Source organism: Passer domesticus, chromosome 10 (genome assembly GCF_036417665.1).
Source record: "Passer domesticus isolate bPasDom1 chromosome 10, bPasDom1.hap1, whole genome shotgun sequence".
NCBI classification, from domain to species: Eukaryota; Metazoa; Chordata; class Aves; order Passeriformes; family Passeridae; genus Passer; species Passer domesticus.
This window is the reverse complement of record NC_087483.1, coordinates 32609292-32627652: the sequence shown is the minus strand read 5'-3', so window position 1 is coordinate 32627652 and position 18361 is coordinate 32609292. Positions and strand designations below refer to the sequence as shown.

The window sequence follows — 18361 nt, the reverse complement described above, 5'->3', positions numbered from 1 at the left end:
CTTGTTGCAGTCATTGTGACCCAATATGAATCTCTCACTATCGAAGTTTGAATTACTTTTTTACCTGGTCAGGGTGTGCTGCTGTACCACAGAAGGCTCTTCAGAAGAGTCCTTAGGACCTTCTTAGGTCCTTGTAGGACTTTTTCATCACTACAGGATCTTTCCTCTGGGGTAACTGTGCTAGGTCTTGCATTTTCACTAGGTGGGGGAATGTCTGTATACTGGCATTTCTAGAGCAGATGAACCTATATCATCAAAGCTGCATTTTCTACCATTTAAACAGAGCCACTTCCAGAATTATGGTTCAATTCACCTTGTATGATATAAATGTGTGTTGTCTGGAAGATTGTGGTGTCAGTGATGTTGGAAAAGGATTACAGCTCTTTAGACCTTGTGACAGATGGTATGCAAAAATATAAAGTTAGATGTGGCCAAAAGCCTCAAGCACACAATCCAGTCCGTATGGCTTAATATGTCAGCTGATTCCTGGTAACTGCATTGTCTTAGCAAGCAAAAATGTGAGCTAAACCCTGTTAACTAAGCCTTATCTATAGATGTTTATGCAAATATGTGTTGCTTCCTATTTGTGATGGGATATGAACAATCAGAAGGGTGACAGGAGCTCAGCTGATATGTGGTATCTCATGCTACAGTGACTTCTGTCAGGAATTCCCTTGCTTTGCCTGTGAAGAGACAATGACAGGAGGATTGGGAATATCTTCAGTCACTGCCTTGATTTCCCTGCTGATTTTCTGTGCAGAGAGATTCCACTGAGAAGTATCTGCTCTCTTCTCTTCCACGAAGTCCTGAATGGGAATTCCCACAAGAACAGGCTTGGGGGGGAGCATAGTAGGAAGTCAGCTCTGCTCCAGCTGGCTTCTGTCCAATCCCAGTTTTCTCAGAATTCAGTGAAAAACATGACTGCAGCCCATACGGACCTCAACTAAACCTGCTGAGAGTTTGCAAATGGCCCTTTGTGGCTGAGATTTCACTGTGGTTCTTCAGTATGGATTCGGGAATATTTAATGCTAGGATCTGCTCAGAACTTTGTTACCAAATTCACTAAGATACTGATGAACAAGTGAGTGAACAGGCATATAACTGCTTTTGTATTCTGTGGAGTCCAGGAAAAGTTTTTGTTTGTAGACATGAATGACCAAAAACTATTACTTGCTTTAATAACTTTTCCCTTCCTTCCTTGGTAGCCTAATAGTTTGTAATTTTTCTGCTTGTTCATGCAGGAACTACCTCTTCAGACTTAGTCTACACAACGTTTCTCTTATTCAGGTATGTTCACTTTTTACTCTCTTATTTTATTTGACTTGTTAATGAAAGTTCTGTAATATTTGATGTACATTTTCAGAAGCCTATATAGTGTAAATTTGCCCAAAGTGGTGGAGCAGGGAGAAGACAGAGTCAGAACCAAATGCTTACTCCCACTCCAGTGATAATGCTGGGGGAAGGGTTCTGCTACACTTGTCCACTTGGACGGTGCTGTTTGGTTTTGATTCTCAAGTATTTGGGTGGTAATGGCATCTGCCAAAAATTTGGCATCTTAAGGAAGAAAGCGTGTAGTGTGACTGATACAGGCTTAAACACAGCAATCAGTAGAAGTCTTTGGCTTTCTTTAGAGATGTCAGCAACATTCTGGAGAAGGTTTTACTATTCTCATCCATCTTCATTTTAGCCCTTGCAGGCCTTTGTGAACATGTATTGTTTTGGAGCTGTGTTTTGCTGAATGCATTACTAAGACCATGTTTAGACTTGCAAGCATTCAAGAGGCAAAAGGGGTTGAAAAGTGTGTGTTACCATTGCCTTTACCAAGGTAAAGCAGCTGAAGTTTTAAAGCACATGGAAATATCCAACACTATTAGGACTTTATTCTCACAGCACTGAATCTGGAATTGAAAGATGCAGCAAAAATTGTTAATGAAAACATCAGCTGCTTATCTTTAAATAAATTAATACTTATGCTTTGGGATACTTACCATCTTCTATAGTTGCTGGATCACCAAAAAGCATTCAGTATTTTTTTCAGGCAGGCTGAGAGGCCTTGCTCCTGTACCTGACCACACAAAGAAGCCATTAGGGTAGTATTGCCAACCATTCTGATGTTTTGCTGTTAGTAAGAGTTACAAGTATAGCTGGAGAGAAGAAAAGATGTTTAATGGTTGTAAAATGCATTGAATCTTCCTTTAAAAGGAAAACAAAGTCCAGAGTTACCAATGACAACAATAAAGAGTTAGAGAAACTGCTACTCCCATTTGGCAGTGCCTTCCCTTTTGCAGAGCTGTATCAGCATGGCTGGAAGGTTTCCAGTGAGCACACAGAAGAGGGAAGTTCGTAGTCATGAGAGGTGTCATACCTTCTGCAACGCCTGTTATCACACTGCCTGACACAGCCTCTGCCACTTGTCAGGGATCCCCTTCCACAAAACCCAATTGTGAATCTCCCTCACACGCTTCTGAAGCCAGGCTTGGCCCTCTTCAGCGCAGTGAGTTTCCTTTTCTACACTGCAGAACATGGGAAGTCTCCTTCTAAGGCACTGGAGGCTGCTGTGGGATCTCCGGTTAACATAATGAGCTTAGTTCGCTCCTGCTTTCTGGGTGTATCCGGTTACTTTGCCAAGACTTTTTGCATGACAAAGAGAGCATGGAATTATGTTGACACACGTGTTGGGAATGATGGAAGTGATTGTTTCCCAACCTAATGGTTGCCTAAGTAGCTGCTTGGCTTGACTCCATAAAGCTCATGATGCTTTTTAAAGGCACCACCTTCCCTTCACCATGCATCATTTTAAAGGTCAGATCTGAAAGTGAGACAAGAAATGCAAGGAACTTACATTTAGTTCTATAGGGGTGAGAGTGCACTTCAAGAAATAATCATAATGTCAATTAGCATTTTGTATCTCCTCTTTGCTTGTAAATAAAATACAGAGTGGATCTTTCCAGGCCTGAATTGGGATAATTTTTCATCTCGAGATTGTATTCTGATTTATTTCTGCTCATGAAACCTCATTGTCATCCTGCCAGTGGTGTTAAATCTGCTTCACGGTGCAGGTTTGTGATGAAAGATATCTGCTCCCTTGCATTTGTACTTCCACAAAGTGAGGGCAGAAACATGAGGAGCACAGTCTAGGGAGAGAGACATCAGGATGTGTTGGCTGTGGGACAAAGCCTGGCAGGGAGAGGAATGTACCCCTCTAAGCATGGTTCGATGAAGTATAAAGCTGTTTTTTCCTAAGTGTTCTTGTGCTGTATCCTGAGGCTGCACAGTTCCTGTGGGAAAGAGGCATGCCACGTGGTTTAGATAGGAAGTTACTGTCTTAGAATTGCAGTAAATTAAAAGACAAAATTTAGTATTAACTGGGAAGTTGTTGATTAAGAATTCTGTAAAAAAGACAGCATTTCCCTATAGAAGGATTTTGATTTGAGGGGAGTGAAGGAAGCGAGGTTGATTTTGGGATGTGTCAACTCTTGGGCCCCTTTTTATAGTAAGGTGTCAATTCTTTTTCTTTCTTATCTCTCATCTGCTTTATCATATGTTGATGTTTCCTCCTCACTTAGAATTTTCTTTTGGTTCTGCTGAGATTGTTTCTCCAAGGCACTAATCTTTTACATGAGAATTAGTAGGTGGAGTGGAGGAAAAAACTGAAACAGAACAAGCTCATTTCCTGCTCCACAGAACCAAATGTCCCAACTTTTCAGAAGTTTTTCCTCCTCCTCTCTTTGTTTCTGACATGTGTTCCAGAAATTTCATTTGGAACCTGTGAAGCTTTTCATCAAATGCATTTTAGTTGCATGAGAATTTTGTGGTGGTTAATACTTTAGTGAAAAACATTTTTGTCTGATCTCCAATATCCATAAGGAAGTTACGGCTCAGGTATTTTGGGGATCATTTGTGATTTTGTCTACCTCTTTCACTTGCCAAAACTGAAGAACCTTGTTAAAGAATTACTGACAATCAGCATCTTGAGGTGCAGTGTCCAAAAGCACCTGTTAATATTGGAAACTTTGGCATGTAGCATTCAAATTCTTGCAGCCGTCAAAAAGCACAGTTTTAAAATGGATACTCTTCCCTAAATCTTCAGCATCTCTTTTAAACAAAATCTCTGTTTCATATCTGTCTTTAAATGATTGTCTTATATGTATTGTAAACTCTCGTTGCTAGACATTTTATAGAAGACTTCTTTTAAATCATGTGCACTTGGACAGCATGCTGGTTAATTTATGCATGGATCTGAATCAAGGCTAGCTCCTAATCTGCAGCTTTCATGGTGAGGCCATAGAGAAGTCAGTTTTATACTGGAGTTGATAATTAATAGAGTAGGTGGAAGGGTCATTTTAAAAACATAAGCCTTTAAGCAAAATTTTTAAAATTCGCAGTACTGATTGGGATTTCTTAGCAAGGAATGCTATTCTGGGGTGTGTGTTAAAAGCAGGCTATTTGGCTGGCATTTCATAAATCACAGTACAGTGCCTACCCCCTGCTCACTCTGATTTTACCTGGATTCTTAGTTCTCAATTAAACTGAGTAGGAAATTATTTTTTCAACCTTTTTGAGATACAAAGACTTCCAATCTTTTTGCACTTGGATGAAAACAAGCCTCTGACATTTCTTCTAAAATCTGAAGGAGAATGAGATAGACATGTGGTTAATTGGCATGCAAATATTCTGGGTCAAGTTATTTTCTGAAGCATCAAAAGAGAACATTTACATGGGCATTTCTTTCATCTCAAACAATTGTCCTTGTTTGTTTGGGGCATCCTTTTTCCTCTTCCCCTTTCCCTTCCTCTTCCTCTTTCCCTTTCCTTTTCTGTTTCATTTTCCTTTCCTCTTTCTTATTTTCCTTTCCTTTCCCCTTCTCTGTGGATCTAAGGTGTCCTTCTGGACTCTCATCTGGTAAGTGTAATAGAAAATGTTAGAATTTCATAAAATATTTTGGTTTCAATTGTTTCTTTTAATGGAATATCTCTTATTAAAATGTTTTTAAGCAGCTCTGTGAAGTTTGTGTGCTGGTATGTCAGGATAGTAGTGTTTCAAGTATTTAAAATACTTCAAGAGTTTGTACTGTATTTTAACACATTGTGAAAGAATAAATATTCTATTCTATTGCAAAACTATTTGGAAGACATAAGTTATTTCACCTGAGAAAAACAAAAAGATTGAGATCAAAATATGCTTTAGTTGACAATTTAATATTTTTTCCCTAAGGACAAAAATGGAAGTGTGGATTAAGTGCAGAGAGAGAGTGTGTGAGTTCCCCAGTAGTCATAAACCTGAATTAGGAAGGATTGCCTGTGGAGTTCCACACTGTCCAGTACCACCTAGGTCTACAATTACAGATCCACTGGTACCCCACTGCAAAACACAAAAATGCTACAGAACACACAACTTCATTTATTTCTGAAATTTGGCTTCATATTTCTAAATAAGATCCCCCATATTCATGGGGGCATAGTTTGGATAGTGCTGCCCAGTCACTAGGGCAAAACTTGATGTACTTCTCAGTCCCACTGAGGCATAAGACTTAAAACCAAGCTTAAAGTAATTTATCAATATACTGAGGCACTATCAGCTCTTAAATCATGACCTGAACCTTACTGAAATAAATTTCTTTCTGCTGATATTGTTGGGGTTTTGGAATAAGCATTTTTTCAAACCTGCAATAGAGACAAAACATTTCCATGTCCTGTGGCAGATAAACTGCAGCCACCTACCCAGTGCATTTCTGATAAGGATGGTTTTACTCCAGTTTTTCTTCCCTTGGTCTAAGAAGCAGCAACATCCCTGCTACAGAGATGAAGCTCCTAAACTGCACAGCTGCTCCTGAAGACACACTTCCCTCCCTGCTACTCCCTGAAGGGATCTTTAACTCTGTGGCATAATCACTGGTAAATCAACAGCATATATCAACAAACTGTAGTTAATAATAATAAAACTTGCCCATCAGTCCTGAATATGTCACATAGCAACAAATGGATCAGGTTTTGTCTTTTGCACTTAGATTCAAACCAAGCATTAAATGCATTATTTTCTACTTATTTAGGGCTCAGTAGTGCCACACTTATGTCTGCTGATGAGAAACACACTCTGTAAGTGTATAGAAGTGTGAGGAGAGGTGGCAGAGTTTAGCTTGGTTTTTCTCTGTATAGTTGAATAAAATATGATAAACAAAATCAACAGGGAACAGTGAGTAATATAGTTTACAGCACAAATTGTCACTCAAGTAATCTTTCCTGATGAAAATACTTCTCTGAGAAATATTAAGGATCCACAATATGTTCATAAAGGCCTGGCAATTATCAGAAAACTTGCAAATGTTAGAAAAATCTTCTATCCACAAGAGTTGCTGGATAGGCACCAGATTGGGCTTGGAGGAGCAAATTCTTCCTGCTAGCTCTGCCCATGGATGCCTGAGGTAAAGTTAATCTGCCCAGTTTGTCTGCCTGGTGTTTAATGTGAAATAGGGATGCAGCACTCCTCTATAAAGTGCTCTGTCAAGTGGGGTTTGCCAGTAGAAGGGAGGTAAAAGTACTGCATTTCAGACTGCCTTGCAGAAACATCCTTGAGCCAGAGCTGTTCCTATTTTTCAAAATATCCTTTCAAAGATCATGAGAAAATTAGACATTGATAACACAGCACAAGCCCAGGGCTGGGCTGGCCCAGCTTTGCTGAAGGTATTTATTTCTCCAATCTAGTTGGAATGTGAAGATTATCATCCAATTTAAAATTCAGCTTTGGAAGTAATTTTGGGAAAGAGTAAGAATACTTTGCCTATCTTTATGTACCATTGAGTTGCCTGACAGGAACTCTATTTTGAAATGTTCAGGAATAAGCTTCACTTTCCAGAAGCAGTTTATTATTTGTTTCTTGCAGAATCCCAGATGCGTGTTTGAATTATGCGGCACATATTTCTAGATACAACATTTATTTCTTTATTTTCAGGCCAGTGCAGTTCCCTCATTTAAAAACATAATCAAAAGACCTCTACTAGAGCAGATGCAGCCTTTAATATGTGGCTCATAGCTGAGTCCTGGTTGTCACATATTTTATCACTATGAAACATTTTTTATTAACAGATTAACATATAAATCTATTCATAAATCACCTTCCAAAGCTGCACCTAAACCCTCTCACTCTCAGCCTAGAGGTTTAAAGCTATTCTATAATAAAGCTTATATTGCCTGGAAAAACTTTCTGGTAAATTCAGCTATTTATTCTTATGGTTTAGGGTCTCCAAATAAAATCTACTCCCTGAATATTCCCTTCCTTAAAATGACTGGTCAGGAGCTCGATTGCAGCTTTCAGGTGCAAGTCATCCTTCCCAAGATTTATGTAAGAGAGAAGTTTCTATGTGGAATGAGAGATGAGGGATGAAAATAATGCATGTCAGGCTGGAGGTGACAATGTCTGAAGGCCACACCTCATCCTTCAAGGACACACTTCTCCAGCTCCTCACTGCAGGGAACTGTACTCGGTGATGGGCTCCAGCATCTGCTCTTGGGAACCAAAGTTCTGCTGATGTTACTCATCAGCTGAAATTCAGAGAGCAGAGAAAGCAAATCTCTTCTCACAGTCCATAGTGTTGAGTGATTTCTGAACAGAACATCCCCTCTATCTGAGAGAACCCAGCTCATGAGTCCATTTATAACCAGAAAAGCTTTTAAGCCCAGGTTTAGCTTTAAATAAATACCAGTTTTCTTTTGAGAATTCTCTGCGTTAAGAACATACTGCATGCTCTAGTGAGTAAAAAATGTTTCAATATGCACATTCATAGGTCTGCTAAACTGGCTCAGAGTCTCCTGTCTAGTCATGATCAATGTAATTGCTCTCTAAAGTGAGTATTTAGGCATAGTATAGGAAGTTCTTATACATACATATATATATATATATATATTTTTTTTTTACATATCTATTTTATATCTGTACCCATAGAGAGGAGGGTCATATACATAGGGTATAGCATCCCTACAGAGGAGGTCCAGGAGCTGCATCTGTTTGGATTTGTACTTTAAGCAGGGCAGCCCTCCTGGAGTCAGTGAAGGCCACGGAGCTGATTTGCATCCAGAGGGGAGCTACCCTGTTCTGCTCGCACAGTAAAGTGAGGTTTACATGATGGATGTCAGCTGTGGATTGCCAGCCTGCTTCCCTGAGTAATTTGTTAGTTGGCATTCTCTCCTTCCCAGCCTCACCTCACCTAGAAGCCAAAATTACTACAGGGGTTTTGGTCTTTGTCAGCAGACATTATGAGCAGGATTTAGAAACTGAGAATTTAATTAGCTGCTGAAGTCACTTACTGATAACAGCAGCATATTGGACTCCTTATTTGATAAAACCCTGTCAGGCATTTTATGTGTAGGGAATGAAGACTAATGCTCTTATTCCTTGCAACTTACAGTCAGGACCATTAGACATACTTTAAAAAGGGAAGAAAAAAAAAAAGAAAATCAAAAGAAAAATAAATTCCTTGGACTTCTCATTTCCTGACACCAATGTTGCTTCTTTATGATTGCAAAATATATTTTGGTTTGCATGTTTAGCCCTTGTTCTCTGTGGGCTGCTTCCACTCCAGCAGCTCCAGGAGGCTTTGGGAGATCTCAACGTGCTTATGGCTGTCCCCTGCTTGACAAACTCACTCATCTGTGGCTGCTGTCAGCAAACCCTGCAGACGTTCTGAGAGGCAAATCAGACTCTTGCTGTAGGCAGCACCTTACCTGCGCCAACATTTATACAAAATGAGATTTATACAAAAATGTGCTTTCTAAATTCTTATTACTTTAGGTACGTGGGATATTTTTTAGGCACGGGAGTGGTTTATTCGCTAGCTGTACAGGCAAAAGCACAGAAGCCCAGTTAAGGCTCCGGGACACGATCGCTGGGGTTAGGGTTTAATGCGCACCTCGGCTGGGAGCGGCCGAGGCGGGAGCAGTGACCGAGTTCCGCAGGCCAGCGCAGCCAGCTCCTGCTGCACCCTGTCCTGCGGGCGAGGGGACGCCTCCCGCGGTGTCCCCGCTCTGCAGGCCCGGGGTTGTGGCGGGGAGCTGCCCGCGGATCCCGCAGAGGCCGCACGCTGTGGGGCCGGCCGAGGGCAATCCTGCCCGACCAAGGGACCCGTCCCTGGCGCGGGAGCTGGGCCGCAAGTGCTGCGCAGCCAGGAGCGAGAGGAGTCCTTGAAAACACAAAGGAGCACACTGGGCATATTACAAGATGAACAATGGAGTACGTGGGCCAATTACTGAAAAAAAAAAAAAAGCAGCAGGTTGGCGCTTTTTAAAGACTGAGACTACAGAGGAGTATCTACATTTTGTTCTCAAAGCAGAGCTTAAGCGAGATCTGAATGATTCATGTCCCTTGCACTGGCTCTCTGCACAGGATTAAGTTTGACCCTGTTAGCATCCAGTCATTTATAATGAGAGCATTAAAAAAATCACCATTTATTGATTTGCATCTCTCAAGGGCCTACAAATGACCTCACATTTCCTCTAAAACCAACTATTGAGCTCTTTGCAAAAAAAAAAAAAAAAAAAAAAAAAAAATTATAGTAAACACATTTCATATTACTGTGTGTATTTTTTCCTAGGTAAATAATCCTGCTTTTCTCTGTTAGTAACAGTTTAGCTGATGTGTGTTTTACAGCTTCTTTTAAGCGCAGCAGTTCTGAATGACTAATAGGAGGGGATTATTGGAGCTATGGAGCAGTCACAGACGTGGCCTGCACAGCTGTTACCAGACACCCAGAGCTGGGGAGCTGGGATGGGAACAGTTTGCTCATCACTCCCACAGGATATTGATCCTGTCTCAGCATGGCAGGTGCAGCTGAATCCCTGAATCCTTTGAAAACCTCAAAGAGCTTTGGCCTCCAAGGTTTCACCTGCTTTCCCCAGGCTGAGCTCAAGGAGAGCCCACCCCACACTCTAAGAGAACAGATGGGTTAACAGGCACAACCTTGACTATGCCTCTGGCATCTCCAGCCACCCTGACTGGAGAAGGATGGGAAGTTTGCATCCTCAGAAACTTTTCTTCAGGGCTGGAGGAGGATCAGCAGCAAACCTTCAGCTGAAGGAGATCAGGCAATAGCTGCTGTGGGTTGCCTGCTACTGGGTGAGCCATGGGATAGGAAAGGTGGGTAATGTTGCTGGAGGAGGGTTGAGGGAATGTGGCATAAATGAGTTGCTGGGTGACATTGCAGCTTGAGCAGTTAATGGGAACAATTTTCTTACATTATTCTACTGTCACTGAAATGCTTCTTTCATCTAGAAGATACCACACCATGGTTATAGCTACCTATTACATTTTTATCACTAACATGAGCAAGTAAGAGACTATTCTGAGACTGCAGAGACCAAGAGTGGTGAGTTGGGGGAAGGGCACATGCAGAAAAATGAATATTCTTTCTCAGTTCTCTGTAAGGAGAGTTTGGATAGCATGGGCTGGCTGCTTCATTGCAGACAGCTGTGAAGAGGTAAGGTGGTTTCTAGCTATCCCCAGTCTGAGCTTTCCTTTCTCTAGATGTGAAGGTGAGAAAATGACACTTTGTCCTTTTGAAGTGCTCTGAAATATGTGGCATTTTGTTTAAGATCTAAATGTTATATGTGATTACATGCACTTGTAAATATAGGAAATTTGCCATAACTGTGAGCCTACAAAATTGTTATGCCGTGATTCATAGTAAATGTAGTATTAAGCAGTTGTTATCTTCACTTCTTTTTAGGTAAGCAATTAGGCAATTCCAGCATGTCCATGTGTTTAAAATGGACCCCTTTTTCACTACTTGTTTTCTAAACATTTTGAATTAAAACCTTTGAATGTAAAAATAGAATAGTTGGGGTCTGCTAGGGGAAGAATGCTATACAAATGTATCCCTTCAGATAAAAATACTTAGAATATGAATAAACCTGCAAATTTGTGTGAAAAAGAAACAGCTTGGAAGGAATGTGGGGGAGGGTTAATAAAAATATGTTTTCATCAGAAACACTTTTCTGTCAAGAATTCTATACACTAATTATTGACTATTTACTTCAGACAGGAGACAAAGCAAGGTTTTGAAGTTTTAGGAAAAAAGTATTTTACTTCCTTATAAGTAAGGAAAAAGAGCTAACAGGACTGCAAGGTCGCCCAGAGAGAAGTGATTTAAGCTTTATTAAGAATGTGGGGAAAAAAAAATCCTAACTTAGCCTGGGAATATTAAGAGACAAACTGCAATTGCCTAAGAGGATAGAATTTTGATGCATGGGGCAGAAAGGAATGATCAATGGTTCATAAATATAATAGTGGTAAACACAGTGACAGGAGAAAAAATGTATGTGGCTAATATAATTGTTACAAATTTAGTAGCTTTTGCTGTGAGATCAGTTATTGAGGATTTAATAACAAGGCAAAAAAAGGAAAATAATTTTTTTTTCAATAGAAGATAAATGTGAAAGCTTTGAAAACTGCCAGAAATGAGTTAGGAAGAAACACAAAGAAGTACGCTGCATTAATCCTGTTGTAGAATCATTTTGTGTTCCCTCATCTTAATTATAAGGCATATTCTCAAAACTCATTTATGGAATCTTTGACTTTCATAGAGGTCAAATGCAAATGTGCCGGAGGGGAGGTGAGGGAAGAGCCAGGTGGAAGTGGGAATGTAAGGGCAGGACTCAAACTGAAGGAAATTGAAAAATAAATCCCGGGTTGGCAGGAGAGTGCAGAGTGGAGAACAGAATGGAGGATTTGGGAGGAAGGAGTAAAAGACACTGCACCAGAGCCATCTTTGCAGGAGAAGGAGCAAATACATTCCTTGTTGAGATGAAGCTTGGCAGAGCTTACTACAGCATCAGGTGCTGACGTCTGGTGTTGGAAAAGAGGAGGCAGAAGCAAGGCAAACTGTGACAGACCAAGCAGGGAGTCTGAAGGCATCTGTTTCCCAGCCTTGGGAGGAAGAGGGGTGGATCAATGCCGTGCACAGTGGTCAGGTTCTGGCAGTGGCAGCAGGCGGGGGCTGTGTCCAGCTGGGCTGGGCAGCGAGGGGACAGTAGGGCTTAGAAACACTTGAAATTTTGGTGGTGGGACAGGAGTGGCAGAGGGCCAGTGTCCCTAACACTGCAGTTCAGTTTTGATTTAAATTGTAGTGCACTTCCAATAAAAAATAGACTTGAGAAATACCAGTTGGATTCTTGATAAATCAACCCCATTGCTTTTTTCCCCCAAACCAACTCCTTGTTCTTCTCAAGACATCTGATTTACACTGAGTGCTGGACTCAACCACTGCATATGTTGCTGGGGATGTGGTGGTATTTGAATTATTAAGCTCTTGATATGAAGAAATTGAGAGATTCAGGTCCTTTTTGGCTTGCATTTCCCCACTGACCACAGAAAAGTATTGCTGCATCAGAGCCTTCCAGAGTATTTAGGACTGGATGGATGTTTGCTTCACACTTCATTGGAAATGCTGGGGAGAGGAGGTGGAGGCAGGATACAGGGAATTCTGCACTTTTGGTTCTTCACTTTCTCTGTATTTAAGTGTTCCTTTCTGATGGAGCACAGATGGTCTTAGATTAAGGAAAATACATGCCAGAACTGCAGGCTAGGCTCAGACTGGGAGTTAAGCTTGACATGAAATAAGCAGAAGGCTGTAATTAGCTTATCAAGAGCATTAGGCGCCTGGTGGAGGAAAGCAGAGATGTAATGCACAATGTAGCTATAGAACAATAAAAAATACTGAAATCTCTTTTATGAAACATTGAGGACTTTTCTTTGCTGACTTTCTCTTCCAGCCCTGCCTGGTAATTTCTGGAAGGTCCTACTTATTCTTGGTTGTTAGTGATTTATCAAAAATTGCCTTTTCCTGACAGTTTATGATGCTGAGCACCAAACCTCATAAAAATCAAAGAGTCTAAAGGTTAAAATCTGTGTGTGTTGTCAACAAACCATCCTGGGAAGCTTACACCACACTTGTCTGTGCACCATGTGAACTCCCTGATGGTGAATATCTGTTGTCTCACTGGTCCTTCTCCTTCTTTCTGCCTGCTTTTCCAGCCATATGTTGGGTTTCACCTCTACCTCTGATTTAGGCCCACTGGGGCAGAATTGCCTTTTAATTTCCAACAGAAATGCTGAGAAGTATGCAGTTGAGTAGTCCATGTGCTTCTGCAGTTCATGTCAAAATCATAGTAGGAAAAGGGTCTGGATCTTTTTCCTAGGTGTGCTAGAAAACAAATGGAAATTCTCACGTACATCTGCTGAACTGGGTAGGGAAAGTACAAAGACTCATTTTTAGTTTAGGGTTTAGAATTTTTTACCCATATTATTGGAGCTCAAAAACAATTACTTTAAATTGGGGAAGAGCAAGTGGGAGAATCTGGTTTCACTTAAGTTCCTGTGGTTCAGGAAGGATCTCTGTTTTCAGCCTGCCTTGCAAAACTTTCTCAATCTCTCTGGCTTGCACAAGACTGGCCTTGGCTCATTAAAGGAGTCTCAGAGCTTTCGTTTGGTCTCAATAATGCAGCTTTCACTTAATTAAAGATTTCCAGTGCCCTTTTTTTTTCCCTTTTGATTGTACTACACCAAGCATAAGTGCACAACCAGAAAAGAATTTTGATAGGATAAAATAAATCACATGCATATTTATTTATTTAATTGTGCACTGCCCTCTTTTTTTTTCCAAGCCAAGACAACACTCAAACCATGTTCAACCTCTTACACAATTTTAATGAGAATATATTGCAGTGTTTGTCATCTGAAAGAGTATTAGCATCCCCCCAATGCAATAGATGTGATTTCCCTAAAGAAAAACAGGAGGCACAGAACAGTGAAAATGTCATCTTAGTTCTACATTAGTCTCTTTAATACTGCAGGAAGTGCTGATTTTGATTCCTGAATCTTAGCCTAATTGTTGTAAGAATCAAATCCAAATTGGACAGTTCCTCAAACTTATTTTAGCTTCTTCTCAAAACAAACAAATAAATGCTGAACAAGTATATTCAGTGATGCAACCTGGAGAGGAATAAAGAATGCAAGACTTCCCCACTTCAGAAAGCTGGCATTTCACATGTGCTTCAGTGATTACATTTTTGGTTTCAAGCTTATATGGAAAGATTGCGTTTCATAGCTGAACCCTTAATGCAGGTGCGCAAAATTGCACTCAGTTGACTGTGTAGGATTTGTCCATAAGCAGAGGGGGAGAGAATGCAAAAAATGTATAGTGGAGAACCCTTAACATGTCTCCATAAGCAGTGAGCTTCAAAGAGTTACAATGGCAAGGAAACCCAGAGCAGAAAAGTGAAGGAGAACAAAATCGCTTTGCTTGATGCAGAAATACAAAGGAGACTATAGCCATGGTAAATTGATTTTGTACTGAATATGGGCTGGTCCATTGGAGGGGGTTTTGAACCTCCTACTCCAGAAATCATTGTGCAAAACAGTAAGAGGAGGCTGCTTAGAAGTCTTGTCACATCTATCAGCAGAGGCCACAAAGAAGAAGGAGGGATTTGGTTCTGAATGGCCACTCTGCCAAAGAACATAAAGGGGTGGAGATGGACATCTTTTGGCGGTAGAGGGGCCTTGAAAGAAGAATTGCCTCCACTATATCAAGGGAAACCATTGCTGTGACTACATTTGTTGGCTCTCTTCTTAGAAATAGCTTGTTGTACCTTGTTTGTATCAACTGAAGAAAAGAAACCCCAAAACAAAGCCTGCTCTTTACAGAATAAACAGTGCTGGTGCTATGAGAAATAGTTCTATGTAATACCCACCTGGCCAGTGACAACTGCACCTGCCTCTGCATCAGCTGTACTTATATTTCTGACCTGTGCTTGACTGCAATGAATTTTTTCTTTAATTATTTTCCCCTCAGTATATTTTAACCTCTTTATTTAGTGGTTTTATTGATTTAACATATAATCTTATGTCTCTGTAATCTCCAGTACATTTTGTAAATGTTTGTTATCCTAAGCTGTAAACTGAATGTGACATGGCAAGAAACCAAATTCTACTGTGGCAGTTAATTACCCAGCGTGCTGAAAGTCTCATCTCAGTTTCTGTATGCTTTCAATCTTCACTAATGGGAAAAACATTGTGATCTTTCCCCAACATCCTCTCTGCTATTCTCCAGATGTTGTCGTTCACTCTGAACTGGCTATAGGTGAGACCTTTAAGGTCTTTTTTCATTATCATCCCAGTTTACTGAGTCTGTCAATTTATATTTGGCCCCATCCATGCTTTTTCATGCTTAAAAGCAATAGCTTTCAAAAAAAGATAAGCATTCCCATATAGAACTTGCAACTAAATCATTGCACTGTTAAGCACTTTCAAGCAAAAGGAAGTAGACCACCAGCTAAATGAAATCATTGGCACAGACTGACATTTTTCTTTACATAGAATGATAAAAATACAAACACTAGATAGTGGAAACACAAATGCAGTGCCATCTTTATCTCTCTTCTTCAGAACTGTATCTTCCTTCCAAAGCTTCATGTTGGTGTGTTCATCTAACATTGCTGTGTAAATATGCAGCTGTCAAAGCTCAGCATACAGGCAGAGCAGAGTGTGCCCTCCCTTCTTTATCATTATGGACAGCTCTGCATCCCAGCATCTTTGTACCCCTACATTGATTCCCCTCTCTTTGGACCTATCCTTGTGGCATTGTGTTAGTGCTTGCGTTAACTGTAAAAGTCTTCCACAAACCTTCTTATCAGCGTCAGTGAGAGGTTTAACCCACTCTGAATCAGCCCATTAATCCAGCACCTCTCTTGCCTTTAGTTAATGTGCATTCTCCTCTTGCTTTTTTCCATGTGTTCCCTTTGGGTCTCAGAAGAATCCCATCCCTGATATAATAACACACTTCTGGTTACGAAAACCTCACAATGAGTTATGTGGCTGGTGAGCTGTGACCTTTCCCTTTGGTGTGGTTGTGCTCTGTTGTCTCTCAGTGCTCTGCCGTCCACTGCTACCTGATGTCCCATTTATTACTGCACTTTACTTATAATGCATTTTGACAAGGCTGTACCTACACAGGCTTGCACTGGGAGTCCTGCCTGCAGTGGAGGCTCACAGGTCCTTTGAAAGCTGCAAATTGGGATGACAAAGTTCCATTATGTTAAAAAGCTCAAATTCTCCTCTGTATGGGATTCAGCATCAAGTTACAAATGCTTTACAGAAGAGTTACTGAAAATACATTTAAAGCAGTGGCAAGACAATCTGCTTGCTTCAGATATGAATTTTAATTTGACAGCACCTAAGACTGAGCCGGCTGCTTCATTGTAACATGTTCTTTGTACACTAAAATTCCTGAAGAGGTGAAAAAAGCTATAACCTGTACATGACTGTTGTTTATCTTAGAAAACACCATTTTTTTTCTAGTATTTAGTATCAGATATTCTTTACTAAATCTTTAGACAACCGTCTTTAACAATAAGACCTTGGATTTGTACAGTACTTCCATTTGGGTACACTGTGGAAACCGTGATCTGTTAAGTCTCACACAATGCTCCTTTCAGATAAGGGAATGCATAGTCTGGAGTTGTAAATTCCTACCTGACACTGCAGAGAGGGGGGAGTATCAGATTTACAGACCTTATGTTGTTTAATGGAATCTCCTGCAGGACAAATGGAACTTGAAGGCACAAAACCTCAAATTTCTTTTTGTAGATGAGACTGTGGCCAAGCCCCAAGATGTCAGAAAGAGGAGGACAGGATGCATGGAGTCTTGCCATTGTTCTAATCTCTAACCCCACTCCCTCACACACCACTGGTTCAGTGGATGTATTTTGTGACACTAGCAAAAAAAAAAAAAGGCTGTCTAAGAACTCATTTGTGCTAGGCAGGAAAGTTTTTAGTCCGCATGAGAGCAAAGGTCAGTGCTCATCTCTGCCTCTGACATGCTCGGTGGCTTTTCCTAGTCAGTTGACCTCTCTATGCATCTGGTTTTCCCTTCCTCCAGTCTGCCTGTGTTTTCTGTTTAGATTGTAAGTGCTCTCAGGCAGAAATTCTCTCCCACAGCATGTTTGTATATTGCCTAGAAATATGGGGTCACAATCTCAGTTCACTCCTCAACGTGCTTCTATAATATAAGTAAATAACAAGGGATTTTGAAGCTGTGAAAGAGAGAAAATCAGTAGCATTGACCACCAAAGAAGAATTCACAGCAGCTAAGAACTTTCTCTGAAAGAATAGCATTTGCAGTTGAGAGCAGGTTGTGCCTTTAGGCACAGACGCCAACTGTGGTACAGGAGGTTACCCACTTGCTGCAGCACTGTGCACAGGAGGAAAACTGTGAAGCATTTTACCTTGCATCTGAGGTACAGGAGGACCATGAACAGGGTGAGTGACCATGGCTCAGCTGAGGTACAGGACCTCATTTGGGCTGAGATAACTTGATCCAAAAAGCAAGAGCTCCCTTATCTGGAGTCTGGGGCCCTGTTCTGCCAGGTGTTAGAGAGGTGCTCTGTCCAGTTGTGCCTGGAAACATAAAGTGAGGGGACAGACTACTCTAAATCAAAAAGGCTTAAGAATTAAACCAAAGAAAACAAAGTCAGTCTTCTGAAAATGCTCCTTCCTGTTTACAGGTCAAATGCTGATTTGTGCAATAGGTGAACCAGGGCAGAGGAATGCACCTCAGAATGTTGCATTTCCCTTTGCAATGATGTGATAACAGTCCATGAGAATCCTGAATATCCAAAGATGGTATTACTCAGAACTGAGTGAAATATTCATTCTTAAAATGAGCATGTCCTTCTTTTGATGGATTATTCCATCCTTACTGTGCCAGTATGAAGCATCCACTTCTCTGGCATGAACAGAGTGAGCCATTGTGTTTAGCAGCCAATAAATGCCAGGCCAAGAGCGGTCCCTGTAAGTGAGATGCTGACATTTGTTTGTAGAAAGATGGTCTGATTCAGAGATTAAGGTTACAGGAGCTGAAACTCAGTGATGCATTTTTTCACTTGTTTGTTTGTGAACCTCCATCATCTAAGTGTTATAATTGAGTTACTGTCCAGCCAATCCAGAAGAGCTGTGTCTGGGCACTATGGGTTTAAATGGAGCAAACAGCTTGAATTTACCACGTCTTGAAGGATCTGAGATCACTTAAGGGAAATCAATTAATAATTTGATAACACACAATGCAATTCCCTTCATCCAAACCCCCTTTTCTCCCTGCAATGAATTGACTGAATTTCATGATCATTCCTCATACCTGTCATTGCACACAGCAGTGATCTGCAATTTGTATACTGCAGTGTGAAGCAGAACTAATTGAAGTTTGGCATTCTGTTCTTTTGGTATTAGTTATCTTTTTATCAGACATGGTTATCACAGTTTTAATAAATTACCAGTGTTGAAACTTCAGAAACGGCCTCTAGGGAATTAAGCTACTGTGCTT

At 40.7% G+C, this 18361-nt stretch overlaps 1 protein-coding gene and 1 long non-coding RNA gene across 7 annotated transcripts in view; one reads left to right on the top strand and one right to left on the bottom strand.

Moving 5' to 3' along the window:
- On the bottom strand, window positions 1-3540 carry LOC135309122 (uncharacterized). Its single transcript, XR_010369445.1, has 3 exons — window positions 2366-3540; window positions 1989-2065; window positions 1-1898 (listed from the first exon to the last, which is right to left on the bottom strand). It is a non-coding gene; the product is annotated as an uncharacterized LOC135309122 (long non-coding RNA).
- The window catches only part of SEMA5B (semaphorin 5B), a 268694-nt gene that overhangs the window by 163163 nt on the left and 87170 nt on the right, over window positions 1-18361 (top strand). For all 6 annotated transcript variants that reach the window (XM_064435011.1, XM_064435012.1, XM_064435010.1 and 3 more), the window contains one exon: window positions 1242-1287. In XM_064435011.1, the coding sequence (XP_064291081.1) occupies window positions 1242-1287 (46 nt within the window). The remainder of the gene's footprint in view (window positions 1-1241; window positions 1288-18361) is intronic.